Source organism: Danio rerio, chromosome 18 (assembly GCF_052040795.2).
Source record: "Danio rerio strain M-AB ecotype USA chromosome 18, GRCz13ab, whole genome shotgun sequence".
Taxonomy (NCBI): domain Eukaryota; kingdom Metazoa; phylum Chordata; class Actinopteri; order Cypriniformes; family Danionidae; genus Danio; species Danio rerio.
In genome coordinates, this window is record NC_141038.1 from 12,288,283 (window position 1) to 12,315,928 (window position 27,646).

General features: G+C 36.3%; 2 protein-coding genes across 6 annotated transcripts in view; one reads left to right on the forward strand and one right to left on the reverse strand.

Annotated features, from left to right (window-relative positions):
- ttc38 (tetratricopeptide repeat domain 38) overlaps window positions 1-23,868 on the forward strand; it is a 36,181-nt gene extending 12,313 nt beyond the window's left edge. For 3 of the 5 annotated variants that reach the window (XM_087292035.1, NM_001020699.3, XM_087292034.1), the window contains 5 exons: window positions 5,845-5,926; window positions 14,357-14,522; window positions 18,590-18,749; window positions 18,834-18,907; window positions 20,956-23,868. In XM_087292035.1, coding sequence (XP_087148161.1) covers window positions 5,845-5,926; window positions 14,357-14,522; window positions 18,590-18,749; window positions 18,834-18,907; window positions 20,956-21,043 — 570 coding nt within the window. In that variant the 3' untranslated portion in view covers window positions 21,044-23,868. The remainder of the gene's footprint in view (window positions 1-5,844; window positions 5,927-14,356; window positions 14,523-18,589; window positions 18,750-18,833; window positions 18,908-20,955) is intronic. The other 2 variants (XR_015514314.1, XR_015514315.1) reach the window with 1 other exon arrangement.
- The window catches only part of tspan33b (tetraspanin 33b), a 37,062-nt gene continuing 29,825 nt past the window's right edge, over window positions 20,410-27,646 (reverse strand). The window contains exon 8 of the mRNA XM_087292445.1: window positions 20,410-24,225. Within this exon, the coding sequence (XP_087148571.1) occupies window positions 24,169-24,225 (57 nt within the window). The 3' untranslated portion in view covers window positions 20,410-24,168. The remainder of the gene's footprint in view (window positions 24,226-27,646) is intronic.

Sequence of the window (27,646 nt, forward strand, 5' to 3'; positions counted from 1 at the left end):
ATATGGATTGTGACGGATTCAGGCTGGTGAAAGTTGAAGTGATCTTGACAGGAGCATATGGGTGTCGAGCCAAGTTGCTTCCAGGGCAATATCTTCAGACTAAACTCCTGTGAACTGTCATCAGACCATCATCAGTATTCACCCTATTTTTTTTGCAATTTGGAAGTAATCTACTTTCTGGGATTGTTTTAGGATTTATGATTCATTTGAAAATCTTGGTAAACCTGTACCTTTTGAAGTAATTAATTGACTTTTTAAAAACAAAAAAAGGTAAGAAAGCGCATTGCTTTTAAAGATATTAGTTGACTTTACTTAAAAAAGGTGAGTAAACCTGTTGCTTTTAAAGCGATAAGTTGACTTAAAAAATGGTTAAACCTGAAGCTTCTGAAGAACTCGATTGATTTTACTTGAAAAAGTGAATAAACGCATTGCTTTTAAAGCGATTAGTTGACTTAAAAAATGGTTAAACCTGTAGCTTCTGAAGAACTCGACGGATTTTACTTTAAAAAGGTGAGTAAACATATTGCTTTTAAAGCAATTATTGACTTATTAAAGTTGGTAAACCTGTAGCTTTTGAAGTAATTAAAATCTTTTAACTTTAAAAAGTGAGTAAATGCATTGCGTTAAAAGTGATTAGTTGACTAAAGTAATTAGTTTACTTAAAAAGGAGGTAAACGTGTTAATTTTAGAGTGATTAGTTGACTTTACTTTAAAATGGTGAATAAACATGTTGCTTTTAAAAAGCTATCAGAGGACTTTACTTAGTGTGTAAATCTGTAGCTTTTAACGTAATTAATTGACTTTACTTTAAAAAGGTGATTAAACACATTGCTTTTTAAAGTGATTAGTTGACTTAAAAAAAATGGGTAAACCTGTAGCTTATGAAAAACTGAAATGACTTTAAAAAGATAAGGAAACTCATTGCAATTAAAGCGATTAGTTGACTTTAATAAATGTGTACATCTGTAGCTTTTGAAGTAAATAATCGACTTTACTTTAAAAAGGTGAGTAAACATGTTGCTTTTAAAGCAATTAGTTGACTTAGTAATAACTTTTAAAGAAATTACAATCTTTTAGCTTTAAAAAGTTGAAGTTTAAAAATGGGTAAACCTGTAGCTAATGAAAAACTGAAATGACTTTAAAAAGATAAGGAAACACGTTTAAAGCAATGAGTTGACTACTTTAAAAAGTGTGTAAATCTGTTTCTTTAGAAGTACACTCAATTTTTTTATTTGTTCAAACTACTGTAAAATGAGCTGAAACAACACAATTGTTACTATGGGGAGGAAGTGACAGAGACAACTGGAGGTAAGATCCAATATGCAGGTTTATTCAGCGTCAGGCAAGCAGTGGTCATACAGGTACAAACGGGTATGTGCAGGCAAATCCAGAATCGTGGTCATATAAACAAGCAATAGGTCGAAAGGCAGGCGGCTAAACAGGAGAACACGGATGAGCAAGGCTAAGATCTAAACACAGGAAAACAAGACAGGGAAAACGCTTCGTTATGCTACTGGTACAGCTAACAAGACTCGCAAACTGGATGGGTAAATGAGTGGCTTATGTAGGGTGTGTAATCAGTGTCTGACAAGGCTCAGCTGGTGAGAATGTAATCAATCTTGATGAGTGAGCATGTGTGAGTGTAACCGGAGAGCATGTATAAATATGTAGTCCAGGGGAAGGCGGAAGTGTAGTCCTTAGTGTTCGTGTGAGAACCAGCGATCTCTGGAAAGCGATCGCTGGTTATGTGACAACGATTCTTGAAATTTCATAGAGACAACTTAATTTTTTTTTTGGTGTTTAATCCACATACATTTGTTAAAAGTGTTAACTTAATCAATTTGTGTTGGGACAACATAATAATTGACTTTAATTTAAAAAGGTAAGTAAACTCTTTGTTTTCAAAGCGATTAGTTGACTTTAAAAAGTGGGTAAACCTGTAGCTTTTGAAGTAACTTGTTGACTTTACTTTAAAAGGTGAGTAAACATATTTCTTTTAAAGCGATTAGTTGACTTAATAAAGTTGGTAAACCTGTTATTTTTGAAGTGTATGACTTTAAAAAAAATGAGTAAACACATTGCTTTGAAGCCATTGGTATAATTTACTTTAAAAAGGTGAGTTATTGCTCTGCTTTTAAAGCAGTTAGTTAACCACTTAAAGAAGTGGGTAAACATGTAGCTTTAAAAGTAATTAATTGACTTTACTTTAAAAAGAAAATCCTGTTGCCTTAAAATTATTCTGTAAATTAACTATGTACGTAATTCTAAATATTAAGCTTACTTACAATAATAATAATAATAAGAAGAAGAAGAATAACAAGGGTTTACTTGCTTTAAGTAGCTAATCGTTTTCTACAGTGTACTTGCTCTACAAACCAGTTTATGACAATACATAAAAATTTTAATAATATCAAAAGAAAATACCAGTTTACAACATCAAGAACCATAGCAAGCTGTTTTTTAGGGAAATCAAAATATTGAGTACAGTCAAACTAAAATTACAACTAATAATTTCACATTCTTTATACCATAAAGATTGTTAATGTTTTGTCATTCATTCATTATTTTTTCTTCAGCTTAGTCCCTTATTTATCAGAGGTTGCCACAGCTGAATGAACTGCCAACTACTCAAGCATTTTGTTTTACCCTTCCAGCCACAACCCAGTGCTGGGAAACCCCAATACACTCTTGAATTCACACACACTCATACACTAGGGCCAATTTAGTTCATCCATTTCACCTATACCGCATGTCTTTGGACTGTGGGGGAAACCGGAGGAAACCCACACCAATTTGTGGAGAACAAGCAAACTCCTCACAAAAAATGCCAACTGTCCCAGTGGGACCTGAACCAACGACCTTCTTGCTGTGAGGCGACAGTGTTAACCATTGAGCCACCGTGCCACCCTGTTTTATGTCAATCCCACTCTATTTTTTATTTATCTGCATTCAGTCTTCATTAGAACACACTTCGAATAGGTTATATTTAGAACCTTGTGAAAAATGCAGATAACACTGTAATAAACGCCATTAACAATCATTGCATAACTTGAAAGCTCAGTTATATAGACGAGACGTTAAAGTAGAGTATGTTCACATCAGGAATCTGCGTGGTTAGAGGTTTGTGGACACCAGAACACATCAGTGCTTGTTGAAAGTTTAATATTATTTTGATGTCGGGCATCCCTTTGCTGCTGCATCTTCCACACTTTTGGGAGGGCTTGACATTAGTGTTGTAGAGCTTGAAACAAGTCTTAGTTTAGTCTTGATATTGAACTCATTTATTCTCAGTTTCAGACTAAGAGGACTCAACTGTGGAGTTTATTTTAAGACCCCACAACTGTTCTTTTCTTGTGTGCATTTAAGAGCAAAACATTGGTGTTTTGGTATTGATGAATCCACTTTGAACAAATAGTAGGCATTTCTGATTCAATGATTTATCAAATAATTTGATGACTACTGTATATAGTTATAGTACTGTACTGTACTGTATATAGTGGCGCCTGCAGACGCACAGCTGTATGCACTGTGCGTACCTACCATGAGAGGGCGGGAAATAATGCTGCTTTTTTATTTATTTTTTTATTTATGACATAATATAAATAGATTTTAGATTATTAAACAGCATACACTACTGCTGATTTTCACTGGCCCACTACATTCTTACAAACATACGTTTTTATTTATGAGTTATTATTTCATTGACTTGAATATAATTAACCATGTATAATATAATTACTAACCCATCATCTAAAATCTTAAAATAATAAAATAGCCTATTATTTTATTCGTGGCTAGAGCTTGATTCATTTGATTGACATCCTAGGCAATGTGACCTGACTGAGTGTGAGTTTATTTCATGCAGAGCTGTATTTGGTAGCACATAGCCTAAACTCGCTCAGATCCGTGAGAGAACTTTACCAACAGCTACATGCACTACTGAAAGACTTTTTTTTTTTTTTTTTCTGCTGCGCATCAAATAAAGACACCCTAAACATCATCGATGTCCACAGTCCAAAACATCCTATCCATGCACGAACTTGCAGACTCTTTGAGCAACAAGGAAATAACTGCACTTTTTAATTCAAAGCTCAGACGGCTTGTTTTGTACTTTCATGTCGGTGATATCACCTGAAGGCTGGTTACGGCGTGTTGTGATGTAGGCTGTCACTGGAGAAAGTCAAATCTTTCTTTAATTTTTTGGACTTTTGTTTGAAAGCTTTAGTGGCACTTTAGCTGTCCAAGGTACTGTTGTAGGATTTAAATGATAGCCTTTATATGCACCAATAAACAAATCAAAGGAATGAATAAATAAATAAAATAAATATAGATTCTTAAATGTTGATATTGTTTTTTCAAAAAAAAAAAAATGTATAAAAATAAAATGAGCAATTTTCAATATGATTCAGTTAAATATAAGTTGGACATTTATGGGGCCATGTAACCTGTTTCTGTGTTTTTTGTTTTTTTTCAGTGATCTTTAATGTATGCTGGGTAGCTACGCAAAACATTTTCTAAAATGTCAAGCAGGAATTGATATGCTTTGATATAAATATGCTTTATATCCTGATTTGCTGTTGTTTCTTATTCGTTTTAATTTCACTATTATTGTTGCATTATTATTGTTTATATTTCTGTTATGTATGGAGATTTTCAATATATTTATTTCCTCTCCAATCATTTTCAATGATCACGTTGCATTTTGGTCATTTTCCCTCCAAATTAAATTGATTTGCTGTCTGGCCCAGTTTGACAAGGAATGTAATCGTTCAGCATAAAAAATGGTCCAGCACGATAGTGGAAACACAGGTTTTAAAGAGACAAATTATATACGAAATTTGTTTCAAAAAGATATTTTTTTCCAAGAAAAAAATATGAATTATATTTTATTTGAACTTGACATTTTTTTAATATGTCATAATTTTAAAGATTACGTCTTGAGCATGATTTTTCCCTGATGCTGATGTGCTTTAACATTTAGATTTCAAGAAAATATTAAAATTAAAAAGGAAAAAAAAATTGTAACGAATGCCCTAAAATAATGTAGACTTTGACTGTAGCATCAGTGTTTCTTTGCATGATTGGATGAAGGGGGTGGGTTGGTGCTGGATTTGTGTGTACCTTGGAATAAAATCCTGCAGGCGCCCCTTATATAGTTAATAGTATTTTGCATTTAAATGAGGGCTATCAGTTGATTTTTTAAATCTAAATAATTACACAATGAAGCAAACAATTAATCAAATTAATCACAAATTTATGGCATACTGAATTTGACAATAATTTTTTTTTTTACCCCTAATAAGTTTAATATTTTAATGTTAAGCGCATATATTTTTAAATAAGAAAGTTTTTAAGCTAAAACATATATGCCTTTTAAAAAAAAATTGTTTTAAATTTATATTTTAGGTCCAAAAATAATGGGACATCGACAAAATTCTAATGTTTTTGGCTCTATACACCAACACAGTTTCAGTTTTTAAGACAATATGTTTTGCTTGTCTAGAAAATACTTCTAGATTTGGACTAGAAACAAAACAAAAAAACTAAAGAAAAACATTTTTGCCTTGTATTAGATGCTTTCATAAAGTAACAATATTATTTCAGTTAGATAAATCTGTGCACACTTACAGAACCAAAAAACACTTTATTGTGTATTGGTTAGGACAATCACATAGTTTTTGCAGTAGTTATCCTTAAAGAAGATAGTTTTGGTGTAAACAAATGTCTTTATTATTGGATGTAGCTGATGTATGCATGTGTGTAAAATTAGATTGACCTATTAAATTTATCATCTTAAAATCTGTTATATGAAATATTACATGATATTTAAAAACTTTTCTCTAGGTTTCCCAGCGCTGTGTGAAATCTGGAGCCATGCTGGACATTGTGGACTCTTGTTCGCTGCTCTACAGACTGGAGCTGGAGGGTGAGATATCATCTGATCTTAAAATACAGATTAAAGAAATCCAATATACCTTGTTGAGTACAAACAGGAGCAGAGAAATGTTTCTGCTGAGTCCGTTTCTGTTTGGAATCCATGAAACCGGCTTGTGCGTGCTGATACATTTGCATTTGACAGTTTAATCAAGGCAGGTAATGTCTGAAGTTTGGGCTGGGACGTGTGAATCTGCTGGGCTGAAGAAGAGACGATCACTTGACCGATGTTAGTGAAACTCCATTGGCAGGGGGGGTACATTTGGTCATGGCTTGAACTGTAATTTAAAAGAGACACCTATAGTGTAAAATAAAAAATTCATATATTTTCTAACAGTTTAACTTGTCTTGAATAGCGCTGAGGGGATGCAGTGGCGCAGTAGGTAGTGCTGTCGCCTCACAGCAAGAAGGTCGCTGGGTCGCTGTTTCGAACCTCGGCTCAGTTGGCGTTTCTGTGTGGAGTTTGCATGTTCTTCCTGTCTTTGCGTGGGTTTGCTCCGGGTACTCCGGTTTCCCCCACAGTCCAAAGACAAGTGGTACAGTTGAATTGGGTAGGCTAAATTGTCCGTTGTGTGTGTGTGTGTGTGTGTGTGTGTGTGTGTGTGTGTGTGTGCGTGCGTGCGTGCGTGCGTGCGTGCGTGCGTGCGTGCGTGTGTGTGTGTGTTTCCCAGAGATGGGTTGTGGCTGGAAGGGCATCTGCTGCGTAAAAACTTGCTGCATAAGTTGGCGGTTCATTCCGTTGTGGCAACCCCGGATTAATAAAAGGGACTAAGCCGACAAGAAAATGAATGTATGAATGATAGTGCTGGGCAAAGATTAATTGCATCTCAAATAAAAGTTTGTTTTGACAAAAGATATAAAAAGATTGATTAATGGGTCTAATAATATTGTACTAATACTAAGGTCTAATACTAATAATAAGGTCTAATAATATACCTTAAAATGAAAAATTGAAAACTTTTATTCTAGCCAAAATAAACAAATAAGCATTTCTCTCTAAAAGAAAAAAAAATATTATAAAAGATACTGGTGAAAAAATTCCTTGCTCTGTTGAACATCATTTGGAAAATATTTGAAAAGGAAGGCTGAAATTTTGACTTCAGCTTTAAAAAGAAAGCAGGGTTGTCTACATTTATTTTGTCCATTTATCATTTGCAATTATGCAAGCGAAATATGAAAGACATCTGTCATCGAAACAAGTCTTGCTAAATTTTTTATGTCATGAAAAGGATTTCATCAAGATTACATTTAAAGTTTCTGATGGTTAAATTAGTAGGAAGTGTACAGGCCATTGTTTTGAATGACTTCAATTCTCATAAATGTGGAGATATGCTGTATGCGAGACGGATGCTTACTCTGTTCAGAGTGGAGAGCAATATCAGCTGCAGTATTGCACCGATTGCCTATTGACACGTCCTTTTGTGCATTTGTCTTTCAACGACAACCAGACGGTTTGGAGGACTTGAATGAGTTATTGATTATAGTGAAGTTGCAATATTCTAGAAATCACAGATTTGGAACTTCCAGCTTCTCTTTCTCTGGCTGAAAGATTCATACCTTTGGCCTTCATGTGGAGATCCTGCTGTCGGAGGGTTTTAGTCACTTTATAATAGATCACCTTCTTGCAAATCAGAGAAGCTGGAAAATTCAACACTATCACAATTTGTAAGTTTTTGATTTAGTGGCTAATTCTTATGAATTCGTATGATCTCATTCGTACAATTTAGTGCGATTTGCTCATTGCCAATTGCGGTTGGGCTTAAGGGGTGGGGTTTCGTGTCACGCTTCCTTTTTAAAATACATATTTTTAAAAGTACAGTTTCCTACGACTGAACTCGACCCTCTTAACTCACAAACGTAAAATAGTAAAAAAGTTTATCAGACAATTAAAGAAATTAAAACCAGGGGTGCATTTCCGAAAACCATGGTTAGCCAACTGAGGTCGCAAGTTGCGTCAACTCGTTACAATTATAGTTCATTGATTTGCCGTTTTCCAAATCCATCTTTCCAATGAACAATCACAAACTGCACCGCAAACTCGTAGGTTTTCAACTACACCTCTAGAGCTGTAGTTCATTATGGGCATTTAAAATTATAACTAATGTTGTTTAAACGATGGATCTGCAACAAAGCAGCTACTGTTTTGTGGAAACACTAGTCACTACATCATTCTTTTCCCAAACGATGCATACTATAACTGTTTAGCCACGAGTTACGTTGTTGTTTGGGAAACGCACCCCAGATTAACACCAATTACTGACAGGAATCTGAATGTGTTCTTTGATTTTGATCAGTGTTTTATGCTAAAAGGAACATTTTACTTTTTTAAAAGTAGTCTCATTTTACAAATTTACAAATAAACATTTGAGTTTTACATTTTTTGAATCCATTCAGCTGATCTCTGGGTCTGACATGAGCACTTGAGGTTAGCATAGATCATTGAATCAGATTAGACTGTTAGCATCCCGCTTATTTAAAGCTTGATTTTCTGTAGTTACTTCATGTATTATAAAAGATAATAAATTAAAAGTTGCTATTTTCTAGGTCGATATGACTAGGACCTATTCTCTTGTTTCAGCTACATAATCAGTAACTTTTACTGCAGCAGGCGCAATGATATTAGTGACATTAGTTTCTTTATTATGCTGGAATGAACGCATATCATAATATAAAATAGCAACTTTTCATTTTCATGGCATGTCTTAGAACACAAGGTAACTACAGAAGGATCAAGCTTCAAATAGGAAAATTTTTTAACTTTTTTTTTATTTTTATTAAAACGATGCTAATGGTCCAATCCAATTCAATGACCTATGCTAAGCTAAGCTAAAACCTACCATAAATCAAATTTAAAATGGTAAAACTGTTTAACTCAAGTTATAAAATGAGCCTATTGTCAAAAGAGGAGTGTTTCTTTAAAATTGCTCTTTTACACTCAAATAGAACTAAGTTGTGACATTAAAATAGGAAATTATTTTCTATTTTCCATCTCTACGCCATTATTCCAAATAACGGAAATTAGTTTTGCAGTGAAGTTCCTTGAAAAGTTCTTTGTTTGTCTTCATTTTTCTTTATGGATCTTGCAGTCGCTTGAGGAGACTTTATAGTACAATCTTTATTGTTCAGTAGTTGATCTAGGAGATATTTCCTCCTCCGGGACATGAGGATTGCTGACATTCCTCAGCGAAGATAAATGGAAGATCAAGGAGAGTTCAAGCTTTCCGGTCTTGATTTTTAGGGTGAAGGGGTTTGAAAAATTACTTGCTTTACAAAAAACTGCTCCTGCTCTATTTCCTGCTTTATTTAGCACAGTTGAAGTACAGGACATCATGAGCTGCTTTCAAAGATATCTTTAAGGATTTAACTGAAAGTATAGTTAGTTTTTATAAAGCATTTTCCCCACTGTATATGTTACATTGGGACAACTGTACAGAAACGTTATAGAATTATACAGAAAGTACATTTTTTAGCTGATTTTTATCCTAATAAAAACTCGTTTCTTTTGGGTAGACTAGTGAACATGGCAGATGCCTGGGGTTTACAGAAACAGTTACAGACCTAATATCTTTGATCAGATATGGAGCTGATTTTATTCTATCATTTATGCCTGCATTCATTCATTCATCAATTTTCATCCACTTTTCCGGAGCCGGGTCACGGAAGCAGCAGTGTTGGGAGAGAACCCCAATCAATCCACCTGTCAATCTCACGTTCCATTCTTTCCTCACTCGTGAACAAAACCCCAACATACTTCTACTCCTCCAACCTGGGGTAAGGACTTTCCTCCAACCTGGAGATGGCAAACCACCTTTTTCCCTGGACTGATTCTCATCCCAGCCGGGTCACACTCGGCAGCAAACCGCCCCAGTACATGCTGAAGGTCCATGTATAATGAAGCCAACAGAACAACATCGTCTGCGAATTACAGAGATGAAATCCTGTGGTCCCCGAACCAGACCCCTCCAGCCCAAGGCTTCGCTTTGAAATTCTGTTCATAAGAATTATGAACAGAATTGGTGACAAAGGGCAGCCCTGTTGGAGTCCAACATGCACTGGAAACAAGTCTGACTTATTGTCGGCAATGCGAACCAAACTCCTACTCTGTTCATACAGGGACGAGACAGCCCTTAACAGAGCGCCTCTGACCCCATACTCCCCAAGCACCTTCCACAGAATGCCACGAGGGACATGGTCAAATGCCTTCTCCAAGTCCACAAAACACATGTGGACTGGTTGGGCATACTCCCATGAACCACTTAAGCACCCTGGTGAGGGTATAGAGCTGATCCAGTGTATCACGGCCTGGATGAAAACCACATTGTTCCTCTTGGATCCTAGCTTCAACCATCGGCTGGATCCTCCTCTCCAGTACCTTGATATGGGCTGTTTTTCAATATGCATTCTTCAGCGGTCTTGCGTCCTCGTGTTATCGTGTAACGTCATCATCATCCGCCGAAGTTCAGTTTCAATATGGAGGACGTGTGAAAGTTCCCGGATGTGTTCTTGATATCGTAGACGCACCGATGCAGACTTGAGCACTGAACTCGCTCATTGAGTCCCAGAGGTCATTGCGACTGGAGGTGGGAAGCGTAGCATTTTATATAGATTTATTATTTCAGTTCAGAGATAACACTTATTTACCTCAGGAGTTTCCCTAAATGAAACTGTAAATATAAACATGACCATGGACATCTTAATTCAGAAATAAACACATTAAGGGTATTTATTTGCTAAAATTCGTATTAAAATCTATTTTATTTATATTGTGCAACGTATATTTGTAAAGTCTTTATGCAAAGTATGTATTGTGAAATGGGGGAAAGCAATAAATCGTTGTATGGATGCTGTAATGTTTAACTAATTTTGGGTTAAAGATGCGTGAGGGTCATGTGACCATCAAGAAGAACGCAGCATCTCATTTCTCACTGGACGCCCTCTATGTCTTTGCGGTCTCCCGAGTTCGCTCTTCCGATGTGACCTGGCAAGACCGGTCTTAATAAGAACGCATGTCCGTTCTCTGCATTCTTGGAATTGGACTTTTCCAGGGAGGCTGAGGAGTTTGATCCCCCTATAGTTGGAGCACACTCTCCGTTCCCCCTTGTCAGCCAAGACAGCCCTACAATATCCAGAGGCCTAAGATACACAGGGTGAATCTCTGGGGGTTATTTAATTTATTAATCAGGTGTAGTTAGTAATTATTCCAATTATAAGACCATGAAACAGAGACCTGAAATGCATGCTATGAATAGTACATATCTTGGCATATGACTTTTACGGAGGGTCAGAGAACTGAATTAGTTTGATTTTATATTTTTAAATAAAATGAAATGACATAAAGCACAGATGTTATAACCAGTATATGATTAATACAATTACAAAATATTAAAATTAATGTCTTGAACTAGACATGCTTAAAACAGGAAAATACTTGCAATATTATGCAGCCACAGAATATGCAGTGGTGTTTATTTAGGAATATATTACTGTTATGTACTGTGTTAATAATTTAGATTCCTCTGTAGTTTGCAAGCATGCAAAAAAATAACTCCTGACCCTGCAAATTCTGCAGCTCTAGATGCTCAAATGTTTTATGTTTGTTTGTTTTTTACTGTGCTATGCTAATTCACAGGACAGACTACGCTTGAACTTGAGGCATGAAAACAAACTATCCTGTGTTTACATGCATACGGAGGACAATGAATGGAGTGTCAGAATTCTGGAGAGAAACTGGCAGCAGTCACTGAAGCATCTCTATCCATCTGGCTGATGTGGCTGCCTGTAGGCATGGTTTAGAATAAAGCAGTAATCCCCAAGATACAGTGGTTTACAGTTGGATGTTCAGCTGAAATTCATTTTTTTTTCTGAGAAATTTGGATTATTTTAAAAATAGTTTCCAAGTGTTGTTTAATAGAGATTTTTTTCAACACATTTTAAACGTAATATTTTTAATAGCTGACCAGTGTTGGGTAGTTTACTTAAAAAAATAGATTACAAATGACTGATTACTACTGGAAAATTGTAATCTGATTACTTTACTAATTACTTCATGTAAATATAATCAGATTACTGATTACTTTACTTTAAAATTACTTTTAAAACATATAAAATATACCCATTATAAATACAAAATAAACTGCAGCTCTTTAAGTAATTCAATATTCACTGAAAAACATTACAATGGGTTGATCACAGCAACATGACAAATGCAAACAAGACATATGCTTAAAGAGTTTACCCAAAACTTAAAATAATTTCATCATTCACTTGTTCCAAACCTGTTTGTCTTTTTGTTTTTAATAAAAAAAAAAAAACTGGATACTTGTAACTACTGACATCCATAATATCAAAAAGTACTGCAGTGTTTAGGTGTTCTGTGTTTGCCTGAGGTAATTAGTCTAGCGAAATGTACATGTTACAAAGTATGAAGCTGATCGGTCAGTTTTTGTCATGTGACTTGAGGTTTTCAACTGAGTGTGCCTAGAAAATCCGAGCTTGTGCAATATGCGCTCCCAGTATATGCAGAAAAGCAGCTATGCTTCTCTTCCCATTCAGAAGATACCTTCACTCCCAATCCTGCACAATTTATTTATTTTTTATTTGGCCTGTTTAGGCTGAGTTGGACCGCTATGTTTTTGGGTGCCAGTGTCCTCATTCGTGACGAGTATTATGTAGACTGCTTTATGTTCAAGTGCTTGAACAAGTTGTTGGTTGAGTTAAAAGCAGTCGAAAGTTCTTTAGGGACTGAACATAGACTGCACTTCACAGCGATATTATTGTTTTTACACTCAGTGAAATCAAAGCAATGTCTGCATTTCCATTTGAAAAGCAACCAATCTCGACAGCAGCCATTTCAGCTCATTCTCCAGCTATAAAAGTGAATGCTTATTAACTGACGTTGCAGCGGAAAACGTGATTTAAAAGACGCATTTTTTTCTTCCTCAAAACATATGTGTGACGTAAGCAACGGAATTGTATTGACTTTATTAACCGTAATCAGATTACAAAAAATGTATATGTAATTTGTTACATCACTGCGTTCCTCAAAAATGTTATATGAATACAGTAACACGTTTCTGGAGCACTTTACACCCAACTCTGCTAATGATTAATGCTAATGATTATGTTAGCCAGGCTAGTCAGAACAATTAATCAACATGTTGGATCGCAGTGGTTTGTTCTGTAGACAATCGAGAAACAAAAATCTTAATAGGAAAATAATAATCGCCTTAAACTGCTTTTATTCCAGCCAAAATAAAAGAATAGGAAATACTGTGGAAAACAAGTCATTGTTCTGTTAGTAAATTACTTGAAAAATATTTGAAAAGTTTTTTGTTTATTATTATTATAATTTTGACTTCTGCATTTTGAACTGTACATAGCAAGATTTGACAAATTAAAAAATATATATTTATCTAACTCACAGGTGTCAAACTCAGTTCCAAAAGTGCTGCAGATCTGCACAGTTTAGTTCCAACCCTAATTAAACACACCTGATCAAACTAATTGAGTCCTTCAGGCTTGTTTGAAACCTACAGGTAAATGTGTTGGAGCAGGGTTGGAACCAGGGCCGGCGCGTTCATAGAGGCAACCTAGGCGGCCGCCTAGGGCGGCAGTATAGAGAGGGCGGCATCCGCGACACCTCCCTCACCACCCGCGTCCTCAGATATATTCGCGCATAGACGACAGAATAGAGAGGGCGGCGTCAGCGACACCTCCATCAGCACCCGTGTGTCCTCAGTTATATCCGCGCATAGGGCGGCAGAATTGAGGTCCGCGACACCCGCGTGTCCTCAGTTATATCCACGCATATGGTGGCAGAATAGAGAGCACAGTGTCCGCGACACCTCCCACCCTCCCTCCTTCCCTCAGCACCCACGTGTCCTCAGTTATATCCGCGCATAGTGCGTTGGAAAAGAGGTGTGTCGCGGACCTCTTTTCCAACTTAATTTTCATAACCGGTCACTTTCGTTTTCACATTGGGGTTGAGGGCGGCATGATCGTCCTCTGCCTAGAGCGGCAGTTCAGTTTCCTCCGGCCCTGGTTGGAACTAAACTGTGCAAGGCTTCGGCCCTCCAGGAATCGAATTTGACACCCCTGGCCTAGTGGTTAAGTGCGCTGACATATATCACCATGATGCTCATGGCGACCCGAGTTCTATTCCCAGCTGATCTAACTGATGATAGCAGAAGGGTTCCCAAAACAACAGTCACAGATGTGGGTTTGTAGAGTATTAGCTTATAATGCAGCTCATCCAATCAGAAGCATCAGAGTTATCCAATATAAACACAGATAAGCTATATGAGAACTGGAGATGTTGAGTTTTGCAGTTGCTTAATGGAAAAAGGGATCCATTTATGTGGTAAATGGACAAAAGTGCTGCATATTTGTATTTGATTTTGCGTGTTTCTGTGTTTTCCTGCAGGTGTGAGCGTGGGTGAGCGATACCGGGAGCTGCTCCAGGTCACCCAGCCCCATTCAGAGGACCACACATTGCTCTTTAACGACCTGCACTTCCTCATGGTTTCACTGGGCAGCAAAGACACGGGCACCACTCAGCGTCTGCTGGAAAGCCTGCAGGAACTGGCTAAGTGAGCACACATTACATAAGCCACTCAGGAGATGACAGCATAGACAGCTTCTAGAGCTGTATACAATTGTGCAGTGTCTTCAGGCTTTCTGTATGAGATTTCCTTAGACGTTCTCCTGCTCTGGGGAAAACTAGCATTCTTAAGCCGTATGTGCTGTTCCACAAATGTTTTCATCCACTCTTGGGCCACAACATTCTTTGTTTCAGCAAATGGAATTATTTTTGGTCACAAATTTTGACGCATATTGTGGTAAATGCTTTGATATATGGAGCCAGATAAGTCTCAAAAATAATACATTTCCATATTAAAATGTGTACATGCACAGGAAAAATAATGGTTACAAAATCCAATTTGTAAATTTAAAACACGATTCATAAATACAACACACAATTCATGAATTCGTAAGTAAGAGTCAGAAATATTTTTGCCAAATGAGTTGGATTTGTGTATTTTTGCAACGTGTTTTGAATTTATGATTTAGATTTATGCATTTATGAAACATGCTTTGAATTTATGAATTGGATTTGTGCATTTATGAATCATGTTTTAATTTACGAATTAGATTTGTGCATTTATGATACACGTTTTGAATTTACAAATTGGATTTGTGCATTTATGAATTGCGCTTTGAATTTATGAATCGGATTTGTGCATTTATGAACCATATTTTAAATTCACTAATAGGATTTGTATATTTATGAATCGCGTTTTGAATACACTAATTGGATTTATATATTTATGAATCACATTTTGAATTTACGAATTGAAATTGTGTATTTATGAATCGCGTTTTGAATACACTAATTGGATTTATATATTTATGAATCGCGTTTTGAATTTCCGAATCAGATTTGTGCATTTATGAATTGGGTTTTGAATTTACGAATTGGATTTACGCATTTATGAATCGTTATTGAAATTTATGAATTGGATTTGTGTATTTATGAATCACGGTTTGAATTTACGAATTGGATTTGTTTATTTATGAATTGTGTTCCGAATTTACAAATTGTATTTAAATAGTGTATTTTTGAATCAAGTTCTGAATTTACGAATTGGATTGTGTATTTTTGCATTGTATTGTGGATGTATGAATTTTATTTTTTCAAATTTATTATTTTAAAGACTGATCTGGCTTCATCTTGAAAATGTTCAAAAATTCAATAGTACACTCTATGCTAATTGACTACCCTTTTGTTATGTTGGTAGTGCTTTTTGCCCCATTGACTTCTATTATAGTGTCATTTTTTCAGTTGCCGAAGCATTCAATCATCTGTGTGTTCTCAACGATACCAACATGTGCTTCAACAGGGAGCTGATAGGATCAACCAACTCAATATGCTCATAAATATGTGTGAAGAGGTAGCTAACATAGGTTACTATAAGCTATTAGATATGCCCGTGTCATTAACATGGACACACATGATCTCTCTTTCCAATGAGCTCTGCTTCTCTGTCTGATTCAAAACAGAACTGAGACCTAACTGACAACAAAAATTGGTAAAATATTCGTACAGAGAAAACATTTTTTTTAACTTCAAGCTTGAAAATAAGCACGATAATCAACATCTTGTCATTTCATGTCATACGGTAATTTGCCACTGAATAGTGCATTTAAAATCCATTAACACACAGCAATCTTTTGATTCTCCTTTACTACGTGAATTAAAATATGGAGTAAACTTGATTTAAACATATTGACTAGCATGCTAGTAATCAAATAATCATTACATTATTACTGCAGTTGTCTTATCTCTACAGAAAACCTGAAAAAGTCAGAAGTCTATAATAAACCTGCATTTACACTAGCGATGAGCACTTATGAACTATGAACAACATAGTTCCCATCTCCTTGTTAAAACAGTCAGAGACAATGGTAAGGCTACTCATATTAGCCATACATAAGATTAATAAACACTTTCAGAAATGACATTTGGACACATATTTTGGATATTATTGATCCTTTGGAAACACCTTTGGCCTGACTGTGTAGGTAAAGGGTGAACTGCTGCAGCGGCACTGTTAGTGGAAATCTGCAGATTAAGAGGTGCTAACATATAATAAGAGCTATTTTCTATGGCTAAATCTGCTTGTTTCTCTGTGTGCTTGCAGAAAAAGACTTACTGGGTTGTCCTTTATCATGTTTGCCGGGTCGGTAGATGCACCGGCCACCAGATAACAACACTTAAACACAGAAAGAGTCAGATTGTCATGATATGCCCCCTTTAAGGTTAATGCGCCTCATGCATATCTATATTTGTCACAGCGGGCTAAATAAATGTCCAGTGAAGGTTGTACACAAGGAGTACAGAGTGTATTGAAAGTATAACTAAGTACAAAAAAATCATTTCTTGTCAGCATGCTGTGTTTTATAAGATAACATGATGGAAAGGAATCCTCTGGGAGCTGTATTTTCAGCACAGCATCTGTTCAAAGAAAGCAGTGTTTTCTCAAAGAGCAGAATATTTTTTTGTTACCCACTGACTTTTGGAGGCTTTTGGAGGCAATTTTACGCTAGATAAGAATAACAAATGCATATTTCAATCAGTTATTTAAGCCAAGTTTTCAAACTTAGTTGATACAGTGAAAAATATTGAGTGTGTAAAAGTTTCTGTATTTTATTTTATTCTGTATTATTTCTGCCAATTATTTGATTCTATTGATGGTATAAAATATTTCATTTATTATTATTTTTTATTTATATTTTATATACTAAACTATATAATATTAACTAAAAATTTCTATATTTTCTAAATATATCTGTAAATTGTATATAATGATAATAAAATATTATTATTATTATTAATACTACTACTGTTTACTTTTATTTTAACTAAATAAACTTTTAATAAAAGTTTATAATCAGATATAATCAAATATAATCAGATTTGAAAGTGTAAACATTTAAATCTGTATATGCAATTAAAACAATATGTCTATTAATATTTTAATTATTAATACCAATGATAATCATTTTTTATTATTGTTGCCATTATTATCATCATTAATATGTTTTTAACAATAAAAAGCTAATCAAAACTACAAATTATCAAAGAGATTTTAATTTGAAATAATAGTAATAATTATATACTGATTGAAATTTGTTACAACTTATATTGATTTGCCTTTTCACTTTTTTATGAATCCTCATTACTCTTATGTTTCATAACAAAGAACATGTGTTTATTTTTATAATCTATTTATATTTAGAAATGTATTATATTATACATTTATTTTTATTGTCATATACACAGGTCAAAAGTAGCACCCACATTACCTTCCCCTGTAGTTAGAGGTTGTTTTTGGACACATCACTCAAAAAGGTAGCTTGAATTACGCTGAATGCGAGTTCCTTTTTAACCTCACACAGAAAACGTCGCTTGAAAATATGAACCGTGCTATTGTATTTGAAATTTGCTCAGTATTGTAACCTTAAATACATTCAAGCACACGGACATTTGTTACCCAAATTTCAATGACCTTTTAAAAACATTTTAGGTTTGTTTGTCTTTCCTAAACTTTCCAGGCCTGGAAAATGCCAGGACCGGATGAAACCTGTTTATTTTATTTTATTTTATTTTATTTTATTTTATTTTATTTTATTTTATTTTATTTTATTTTATTTTATTTTATTTTATTTTATTTTATTTTATTAACATAGGTCACTATGAGCTATTAGATATGCCTGTGTCATTAACATGCACACACATGATCTCTCTTTCTCATGAGCTTACCTTCTCCTTACCTTCAAAGCAGAACTGAGACCTAACTGACAACAAAAATTGGCAAAATATTCATCAAGAGATTTTTTTTTTAATTTTGAGCTTAAAATAAAATATTTAATTTTATTGTATTTTATTTATTTATTTATTTATTTTTTATTTTTTTATTATTATTATTTTTTTAATTGTTTGTTTCTGACTAAATCATACTAAATCACACTTATGCTGCTGTTTTTCTCATCCAGAATAATATAAGTGACCAGGGGCTCTACCAAATTTAAAATGTCATATTGTCTGTATTTGTAATGTACATGCTGCTGAAGTAGGTGTGTGTGTGTCCACCAGAGATCCAGCAGAGAACCGTCAGCTGCAGATAGCGGAGCGCGTGGGTCTGCCCATGTGTCAGGCTCTGCTGGAGTTTGAGCAGAGGAACTACAGGCAGGCCGTGGAGCTGCTGAAGCCCATCAAACAGAGCTTTGTGGAGATCGGAGGCAGTGACGCGCAGGTCTCTCACCGCTTCATTACAGTCTGTATGAGCATAAAGCAGCGTTTACAATCTAAAACAGCCTCCTCCTTCTCTCTTCTGCAGAGAGACGTTTTCAGTCAGCTCCTCATTCACGCCGCCATGAAGTCAGGAGACAAAGAACACCAACAATTGGCCAGGTAAACATTGTGTTATTGACAATGTGTAAGTGGAGAGTGGTTTTCAGAGAACTCATTTGCAGTCTTTTGTGGTTTTGTGCTGCACTTATGTGTTAAAAGCTTTATGCTCAAGCTTTGTGGATGGCGTAGATTGAGTCTGACAGTTACCACATTATCATCATTTGCTGTGTTGACTTTTATTGAGAGCATGTTGAGTTTTCATAAGCCTCTGCATTTTGAAATGAGAATAGATATCAAATTTATCAAATAGGATTGAATTATTAATAATTTGTAAGATTTAGTTTTCATTTTACATATTCTAAAAATAAAATTATTCGACCGAGAAATTGATCATGTCCTGGGAAAGAAAATATCGGTAAGTTTTCCATTAATTTTGGAAAAAAGTCTGTAAATTTAATATAAATGACAGTTTAATAATAATAATAATAATAATAATAATAATAATAATATTAAGTTGCTATCAAGACAAATAAAAAAAATCTCTCAGGATATTTATTTATTATTATATTTTTTTTCATTCATTTATTTATTTTAAATAAAATGCTTGGTTATTTCATTCCAACGTTTAGTAAATTATGGACTATATATATATATAAAATTAAAAGTAAATTACACGAATGTTGGGGAAATAGTAGATTTTTTTCCCCCCTTCAAACGTTTATTAATTTTTGGCCATAGTTCTGTAATTACTTTTCCTCAGCTAAAGATCTATTATTGAATTAAATTTATTGAATTATTTAATTGAATAAATAATTAGTACCTGCATTATTTATTAATATTTATTGATATATTTATTTATGCAGGAGTTTTGGGATTTTTATATACATTTATTTGTTTCTTATTTATTTATTTATTTATTGTTTTATTTATTCAACAAATGTGTGAATTTATTTACTCATTTATTGATTTATTTGTGTATGTATTTATTGTTTTTACAGGTTTCGTCCTTGATATACTGGGCTAATTGTTTCATTATACAGTAATTTATAGCACAAACATATCCCAATATTTGGGTTTGTTCATATTTTACCCAGTATACAGCGTTTTTTAAAGCTAAACCAAAAAAAAAAAAAAAAAAAAGCATTTACTTGAGAACTAGCACAATTAAAATAATATATACAGTGCTTAGCATAAATTAGTTCACCCCATTTCATTTTACATTTCAGTAAATATAGGTCATATTTGCCGCATTCGAACTAAACCGATTTATTAAATGGATATATTTATTAAATTAATACTTTAGTCACCGAAGATCTTTAGAAATAGAAAGATAATACATTCAAAATCATGCAAAATATAGCAAAAAGATTTTTTACAAGCTACAGTACAAAATTTCAACAATATATATATATATATTTTTGTTTAGTCTTAACATATAAATGAAGTCCCTAACATATAAATTAGGGGTTGCACCAGGAAAAAAGTTGTGACCCTCAACAGTAGGCGCTAGGGTCATTTCAAGAGTCAACAAACCATTAAAGATTTTAAAAGCACATCAACACTTTTGTCTTCTAGTGGTTATCAACAAATCTCTTTTATAAACACGGATGTCTTTCCAAGCAGATAGTACAAATAAAAAACTGTTTTAACTGAAAAGAACAACACAAAACTCATGGCCAAATACCTTTCAAAAGACAAATCTGAAAATGTTCCTCATTCACTGAACTGCTTGGCACCCGACAGATTGAAAGTGCACAGTTGGCAGCACATTTTCATGCACAAACCACTAAAACTTCTGTACAAGTCTAGAGGGCAGCTAAGATGAACCGCCGCCATGTCAGTTTGATAAGATCTGCTATTTATACCCACAGTCAAAGGATGCCATGTATTACTGCGTAATTCAGACTAAAACTTGCTTTGCATTAGTATGCGATGTCCATAAACCGAAAGTCTTCCAAATTGCAAACTCCCACCTGCTCTTCACAGGTTGCGCATAAAAAGTGTACGCGAATATTTTTAAAAGCCCTCGTTCAGACAGCCTAGCCGTCCTGCAGGGATTTTCTTGGACTCTTTCTGAGGAAGCAGGTGTTGTGTGTTTTTGTCTCTAGATGCATGCTGATGGAGAGAGACGCAGTGCGGCCAAACTCCCCGCTCACAGACCGCCTGATCCAGCGAGCCCACTCCTTACACGCTTAAATCCAGACCCTATTCCCTGTGCGCTAAACAGTCTGTTCTCTGCTGCTTTAATTATAGGCTAACACATTTAACCACAGACATCAGATCAGAGAGCACAGCACAGCCCATGAGTTAGCATTGAACAACACAATAATAAAATATCTTTAAGTTAGCAGTTTTCCATAGGCCTATTTTGTTGTTGTTGTTTTTTTATGCTTTTGAATTGCATTATGGGACCTTGATCTTTCTCCCAACAACTTTCAATCTTGAAAAGTTTGAAAAAGCGACTTTTATGAACATTTTTAATAGTTTAAGGGACCGATCACACGGAACATGCTTTTACGTTCCAAAAACAAGACGCACCACACTGCCTTTTTTGTTGACAAGAAAAAAGTGTGGTGTGCTTTTTATGTCGCTAGGCAATGACTAAATCAGCTGTGTAATGTGCGTGAGTGTTGCTGTTGATATTAATATTTAAAAATATTGTTAGATTCAAGATTTCTGAGTCATACGGCACCGGATAACTCAAAACAGCAACCATAAGTCTCTCATCCGTCTTCAGAAGTCTCTGTAGTTGTCTTGACAACATAAACACTGCAGGCACCTCAACAGAAACCCCGCCTCTGCTTTCATTTAATTGGAGAATGAAAAAGACTTGACTGACGTCACACGCTTTTTCCGCTGAAAGTTGACTTCCTTTTAACTGCGAGTGCACAACACGCAAGGGTAAAATCGCGAGGCGCAGCAAGTGGTTAAAACGCGAGGTGCGCAAAGCGCATTAGCGACGTGCAAAACGCTCGCAGCGGTTAGTTAATCATTCAAAAAAAGGTGCCTCAACACAAAAAGCGTGTGTAGTGTGATCGGCCCCTAAATGAGCAATATCACACGAGTAGCAATGCGATATGGCTGTATATCAGCACTGGTGGGAGGCGTTTGTTGGCGCAAGGCTGCAGGCAAAGTGCCTTAAGCAGGTCGCACATGGCAGTTAAAAGTATCACACCAGAAGCGCCCATTCGTATGATATGTAAAATGAAACTATTGGCGCTCTGTGGCGTGGCAGAAATATGAACAGTGTCCTGTGTTGTGGCTGGGCGCCGCGGACATCAGTCAACTTGCAGCACTGATGTGTGTACCCTAATAGAAACGTATGTTTAGAATTCTAAAATGCATGGCGCTGTGTGGCGCTTTTTGTATGCAACCCCCTTTAGTGTCGCACCAGTGACGATATACAGCCGTATCGCACTGCTACAAGTGTGATGTTGCATCTATACAACTGTTCGACGGCATAATCGTGTATATAAAAAATGAAATCAAACACAGAGAGTGTCAAAAATCCTTTTGTATGAGGAACTACTTTTTTCCGCCATTCATTCATATCTGCAGCTTACGGTCAGAACAGCAGAAACCATTATTAACTCGCCAACATCACTTTAGAGCAGGGGTTTCCTGGAGAGTTTAGCTCCAACCCTAATCAAACACACCTTAACCAACAAATCAAGCTCTTACTATATATACTAGAAACTCCCTGGCTGGTGTGTTGCTGCAAGTTGGAGATAAACTCTCCAGGACACCAGCCCTCCAGGACCGACTCTGGACACCCCTGCTTTAGAGCTAGTGTTTTAATGATTCTCTAGCATAATGTCTAAAGTGATGATAAAACGGGTGATTTTGCTCACATTTTAAGATTATAAGGCTGGACAACATAGATGTCATCAGTCTACAGAGATATCCCAGTATTTCTCTGTTTCAATTGGGTTATCACAATAATTAACCCTAAAAAAGCCAAAGCAAACACTACTAGATAACTATGGTACAAATACAGCACTACAACATACAAAAGCGAGAGGTCAACTTAGAATGTTACTTAAGGGGTTGTATCATGATTTGATCAGCTGTAGTTTGAAACTTACACTGAAATTTTCTCCCCTAAGGACTTATTATGTGGTCTCTGTCGCCTTCTTGTGGCGAAATGTCAACCGTCTTGTGTAACAGAGGCCAGCCAGCAAGTGCTGTGCAGGTAAACCTCACTCCTCTGACCTCTAAAGGTGCTCTGGCAACAGTTGCTAGAGGCCATGGTCTTTAGCCCTCTTGGTAGAGCAACTGACTCCTACTGTATGCAGAAGGTCGACGGTTTGATACCAGCTTGGAGCAGGTTGGATGGCGTAGGTCCAGCGGGGTTATGCTGGTGCCATGACCCGGATAAGAGTGAGGTTCAGGGGGGTGAGTGTAACGGAGGCCAGCTAGTAAGTGCTGTGCAGGTAAACCTCACTCCTCTGACCTCTAAAGTTGCTCTAGTGACAGACCCTAAAGGCCATGATCTTTAGCCTCCTTGGTAGAGCAACCGACTCCCATGCGGTAGGTTGCCAGTTCGTTACCAGCTCGGAGCGGGTAGGGAGGCATAGGACTAGCGGGGTTACATTTGCTCTGCTTAATATAACAGGCTGATGGCAACCAACGCGCTGAATCTCTAAAATTATAAATATTTAAAAATAGGTACTATCCTTATAAATAACCTGCATAGTTGAAATCTAAACAAGTCCTAGTGTGTTCCCTCTTTAGTCCTAGTGTGTGCGGAGTAATACACAAGGGCGAATAAAAGTCACTTTGTTAAACTGTAGCATTGAATTTTCAACATCAAAAGTCGACATAGCAGAAATCAACATCCCATAATGCAATGCACAACTGTATATAAACGGAATACACTTGTGAATCACAAAACTGTTAAATAACAGCTATTTTTAACAGTGAAGATCTCAACACTCACATCTCTAATAGCATCTAACTGTTTATCCGGTTGCAAAATTGCAAGATAAAAATAAAGCGAGTGTCTATTTTGCATTACACAAGTCCGAGCAGTGTTTTCTCCTTTCCAGTCTTGCAACCAATAACCATGATTATTTAAAGCTGTGTGCACTAAAATGAACTTACAAGTGTGCCTCCAGACTTTGGGAATTAGTAATGAGGAAATAACAAACAACCTCACATGCTTTACAAACAAACTTTTTTCTTTTTTATTAAATCTAATAGCAGAAAGCGAGATAGAAAATAAATAAGAGCTGGCTCCGAGGCAGAGGGAAATGGAAGGGGCAGTCGCTGCAGAATGAAAGCACCAGTTTGCCTGGCTCTGCGGGTGATCGTCTGCCGCTCTACATGACGGATCGGATCTCAGAAATGAGGATCTGAGACAGGACGATGCCTGCGATCTATAGATCAAACAGAAGAAGTGTGTCAGGTCAGCAGTGCATATGGAGACAGCGCCGTCATTTCAGTTTCCCAACGCTCACTGAAAAATTCATGAATGTAAGAGCTGTGCACTGCATACACAACATTCATTTCGAAAGCATCATAGTTCGATGTGTGAATTTGTGAACGTTGTGTGTTTTTTTTAATTCAGACTGTCTGTATCAGTAGTTGTATGAATTATTAACAAATCCATACAGATATTGTTTCTATTCCACCAATGAAAGTTGTTTCAAGTGAAGCCCCAGCAGAGCAGATCATTGCACATCTCTAAGACGGTGATTTACTCTTTCTGAATGGTTCTGTGAATAATTGAACAACTTACTTATGAAGATAATTATATGTTTTGCTCTTAAATGAATCATTGAATGAATCGCTTGAATAATTCAATGACTTCAATTTTGTTGGCACCTACAGTTACAAGACTAAAGCTGATGTTACATTGGGAAACTTTTTGAGCAATGCTGCCGGGGAATATTGCACTTTACTTTTAAAACTGGGCAACACAATATTATCTGGATTAGAACTGCACAATATCATTTAAGCAGAGATATCGCAATGTGTGTGTCCGCAATAGTCACATCGCAAGATATGCAACGTTAAGTTTAGGGTTGGGTGATGTTGACCAATTTGGTATCGTACGATGTTTAATGTGAAACATCGCGAAGGACAGTGGCAAGGTCGTTGTAGTAGGCAGTGGAGAATTAATTATTTATGAATAATAATTGAATACATAATGAATTAATTATTTGTAGCCTACTGTTTCAACTACCCGACCTGCATGGTCTTTGTTTTACCCATAATCAAATCATAAATAAATGAAGATAAGTTACACAAATGACCACCTGTCAATCTTTTTTTCCACGGGACTCTGGCATGAATAGGCAGAGTGATCTGTGTCGTTATAAATGACGTTGACAAACTTGGTTGGTAAAAAAGGTGCACAACCAACAGGAACAGGGGCGGACTGGGACAAAAATTCAGCCCTGGCACTGTTGCCACATCAGCCCACATTACCACACCGACACAGCCCCACCCACGGACACGCACATTCACTATTTATGTGTAAAGATGGTGAAATAATATGACATTTTTGCCAGATTTTGATTATGTCCGGGTATCCTTGGATTGGGTCGGCCCATTTTGAAACCATGCGGGAGTTGCCGATTGGGCCAAATGCTTAATATTTATTATTATTTTTTTTTTTTATTACCATCATCATAATATCACATCTAGCCAGAGATAAAAGCTGTCTGCACTTAAAAACAATACATATTTTTTTAAAAAACTGACCGACCCACATTTAAAAATTGGTCCAGCCCTTCTGACATTTGCCAGAATTGCCAGATGGCCAGTCCGCCCCTGAACAGGAACCAACCAACGGTTTCTGAGGTTCTGAGCGAAAGACTAAAGCAGTTTACTGACGCTGTGACGCATTACCTGATAGATTTAATAGACCGAAGAGTCGTTAGATAGAGACAAAACGAATAAAATATCACGTTTGAGCAGTACATCTTTCATAAACTATCTGATGTGCTCTGCTCTCTGGGATCAGTCACCCGCTGGCTGTCTGGAGCTCAGACGTCCACATATGCTGCAGTGTGTGCCTGTGTGGTCATCTGATGTGCATTTTCAGTGGTATAGAGGGACATTTTTTTTAGAAATGCTAGGTGAAACACCAGTGTGGACGTAGATTGTTTTCGTTCTAAAATGACATTTTAAAACTAAGACGTATTATTATAAACAGGGCCTGAGTATGTATTTTTTGCGAGTGGATTGCTGCTGCAATGGGAGTGGGGAGGAGAATAGTGATGCCGGCTAACCATTGTGTCTATGTCTATTAGCCATCGTCTATCGATCCAACCCTAGTTGAGTTTTGAATATAGATGACCAGAATCCAAATGTCAAAACACAAGAGATTTTTGGAGACACTGTAGAATTGGTTATAGAGTGAAAGTTAAAAAAAATTTAAGGCCTATGTGAACATTTGAAGAGTTTGAAGCATTTTAAGAGAACATAAAGAGCATTAAAAAGTGGTGTAATGACTTTCCAAATAGAGCTTTTTAAGTCATGTGGTGAAAATGTATTTACTGTTTATCGCAATATGTATTGCAGGGAAAAACAATATATCACAATGTCAAAATCAAAATTTTCCATTATCGTGCAGCCCTAATCTGGATCCAGTTGCTTTTGTTTAGTTGTCTTGTGTCCTTTGGCCCTTTTGGTTGGCCATTTTGGTTTGGATTGGAAGTTACCCGGCAACATTACTATAAAGGTAAGGTTTTTCATGTATCGTGAGCTCTAGGGCTGGTCATAATGCAGACAATTGTGATCTTGGCCGCTTGATTACATTCAGAAGTACAGGAAGTCTGCATAATTACACAGGACTTTTTTTATTGAGCAATGCTGTCAGGCAGTATTGCATGGCTATCTTGCTCTTGAAAATGGGCAACGAAACTGTATCTGGAACAAATTGCCCTAATTAGTTGCCTTGTGTGTGTGTGTGTGTGTGTGTGTGTGTGTGTGTGTGTGTGTGTGTGTGTGTGTGTGTGTGTTTTTTTTCCTTTTGTTTGGCCATTGATGGCATTGTTTCACAAAGTTACCCGGCAACATTACTATAAAGGGAAGGTTTTCCGTGTATCATGAGCTCTAAGGTTGGTCATTATACAGACAATTGTGATTTTGGCCACCTGATCACATCCAGAACTACAGTAAGTCTGCATGATTACACCGGGCAATTTTTGAGCAATGCTGCTGGTGTTCTGTCAATTTGTCCTACCTTGTCAGATTTTCCTACCTCCCATTCAAAAAGTAGGGAGCACATTTTGATGACGCAACATGCTGCCCATCAGATTTTGCTACCAGTGTAAATTTTAATGAGTTGTGTGATGAAGCTGTAATGTCGCCCTAACCTACCTAATTCCTAGCCCAAACCTCAGAACCATTAAAATAGTGTTGGTAGTATAATCTAATGGTTAGGATAAAATGTCAGGACACCGGGCAATATTGCAGGCCTACTTTACTCTTCAAAATGGAGAGGGTGCTCTCTGCAGAGCCACTTGGGTGGAGCTTACTTCCAATGAGAGGGAGCTTGAGCTCCTATAAGCTGTTTTAATGTGTACACCTACCCCGCCCCAAACCCCTGTGACATCACTTGTAGAAGAAGTGCAGGAGGAGCTGGAGCTCAAGCTACCCCTTGCTGGAGCTTAGCTCTGCATATGTTGCTCTGCAGTGAGTACCCCAAATGGGCAACAAAATTGTATCTGGATCTGATTGCCCTATTTAGGTACCTTGTCTTCTTTTGCAATTTTGGATGGCTGTTGATGGCATTATTTCCCAAAGTTACACAGCAACTTTACTACAAAGGTACAGTTTTCCCTGTAT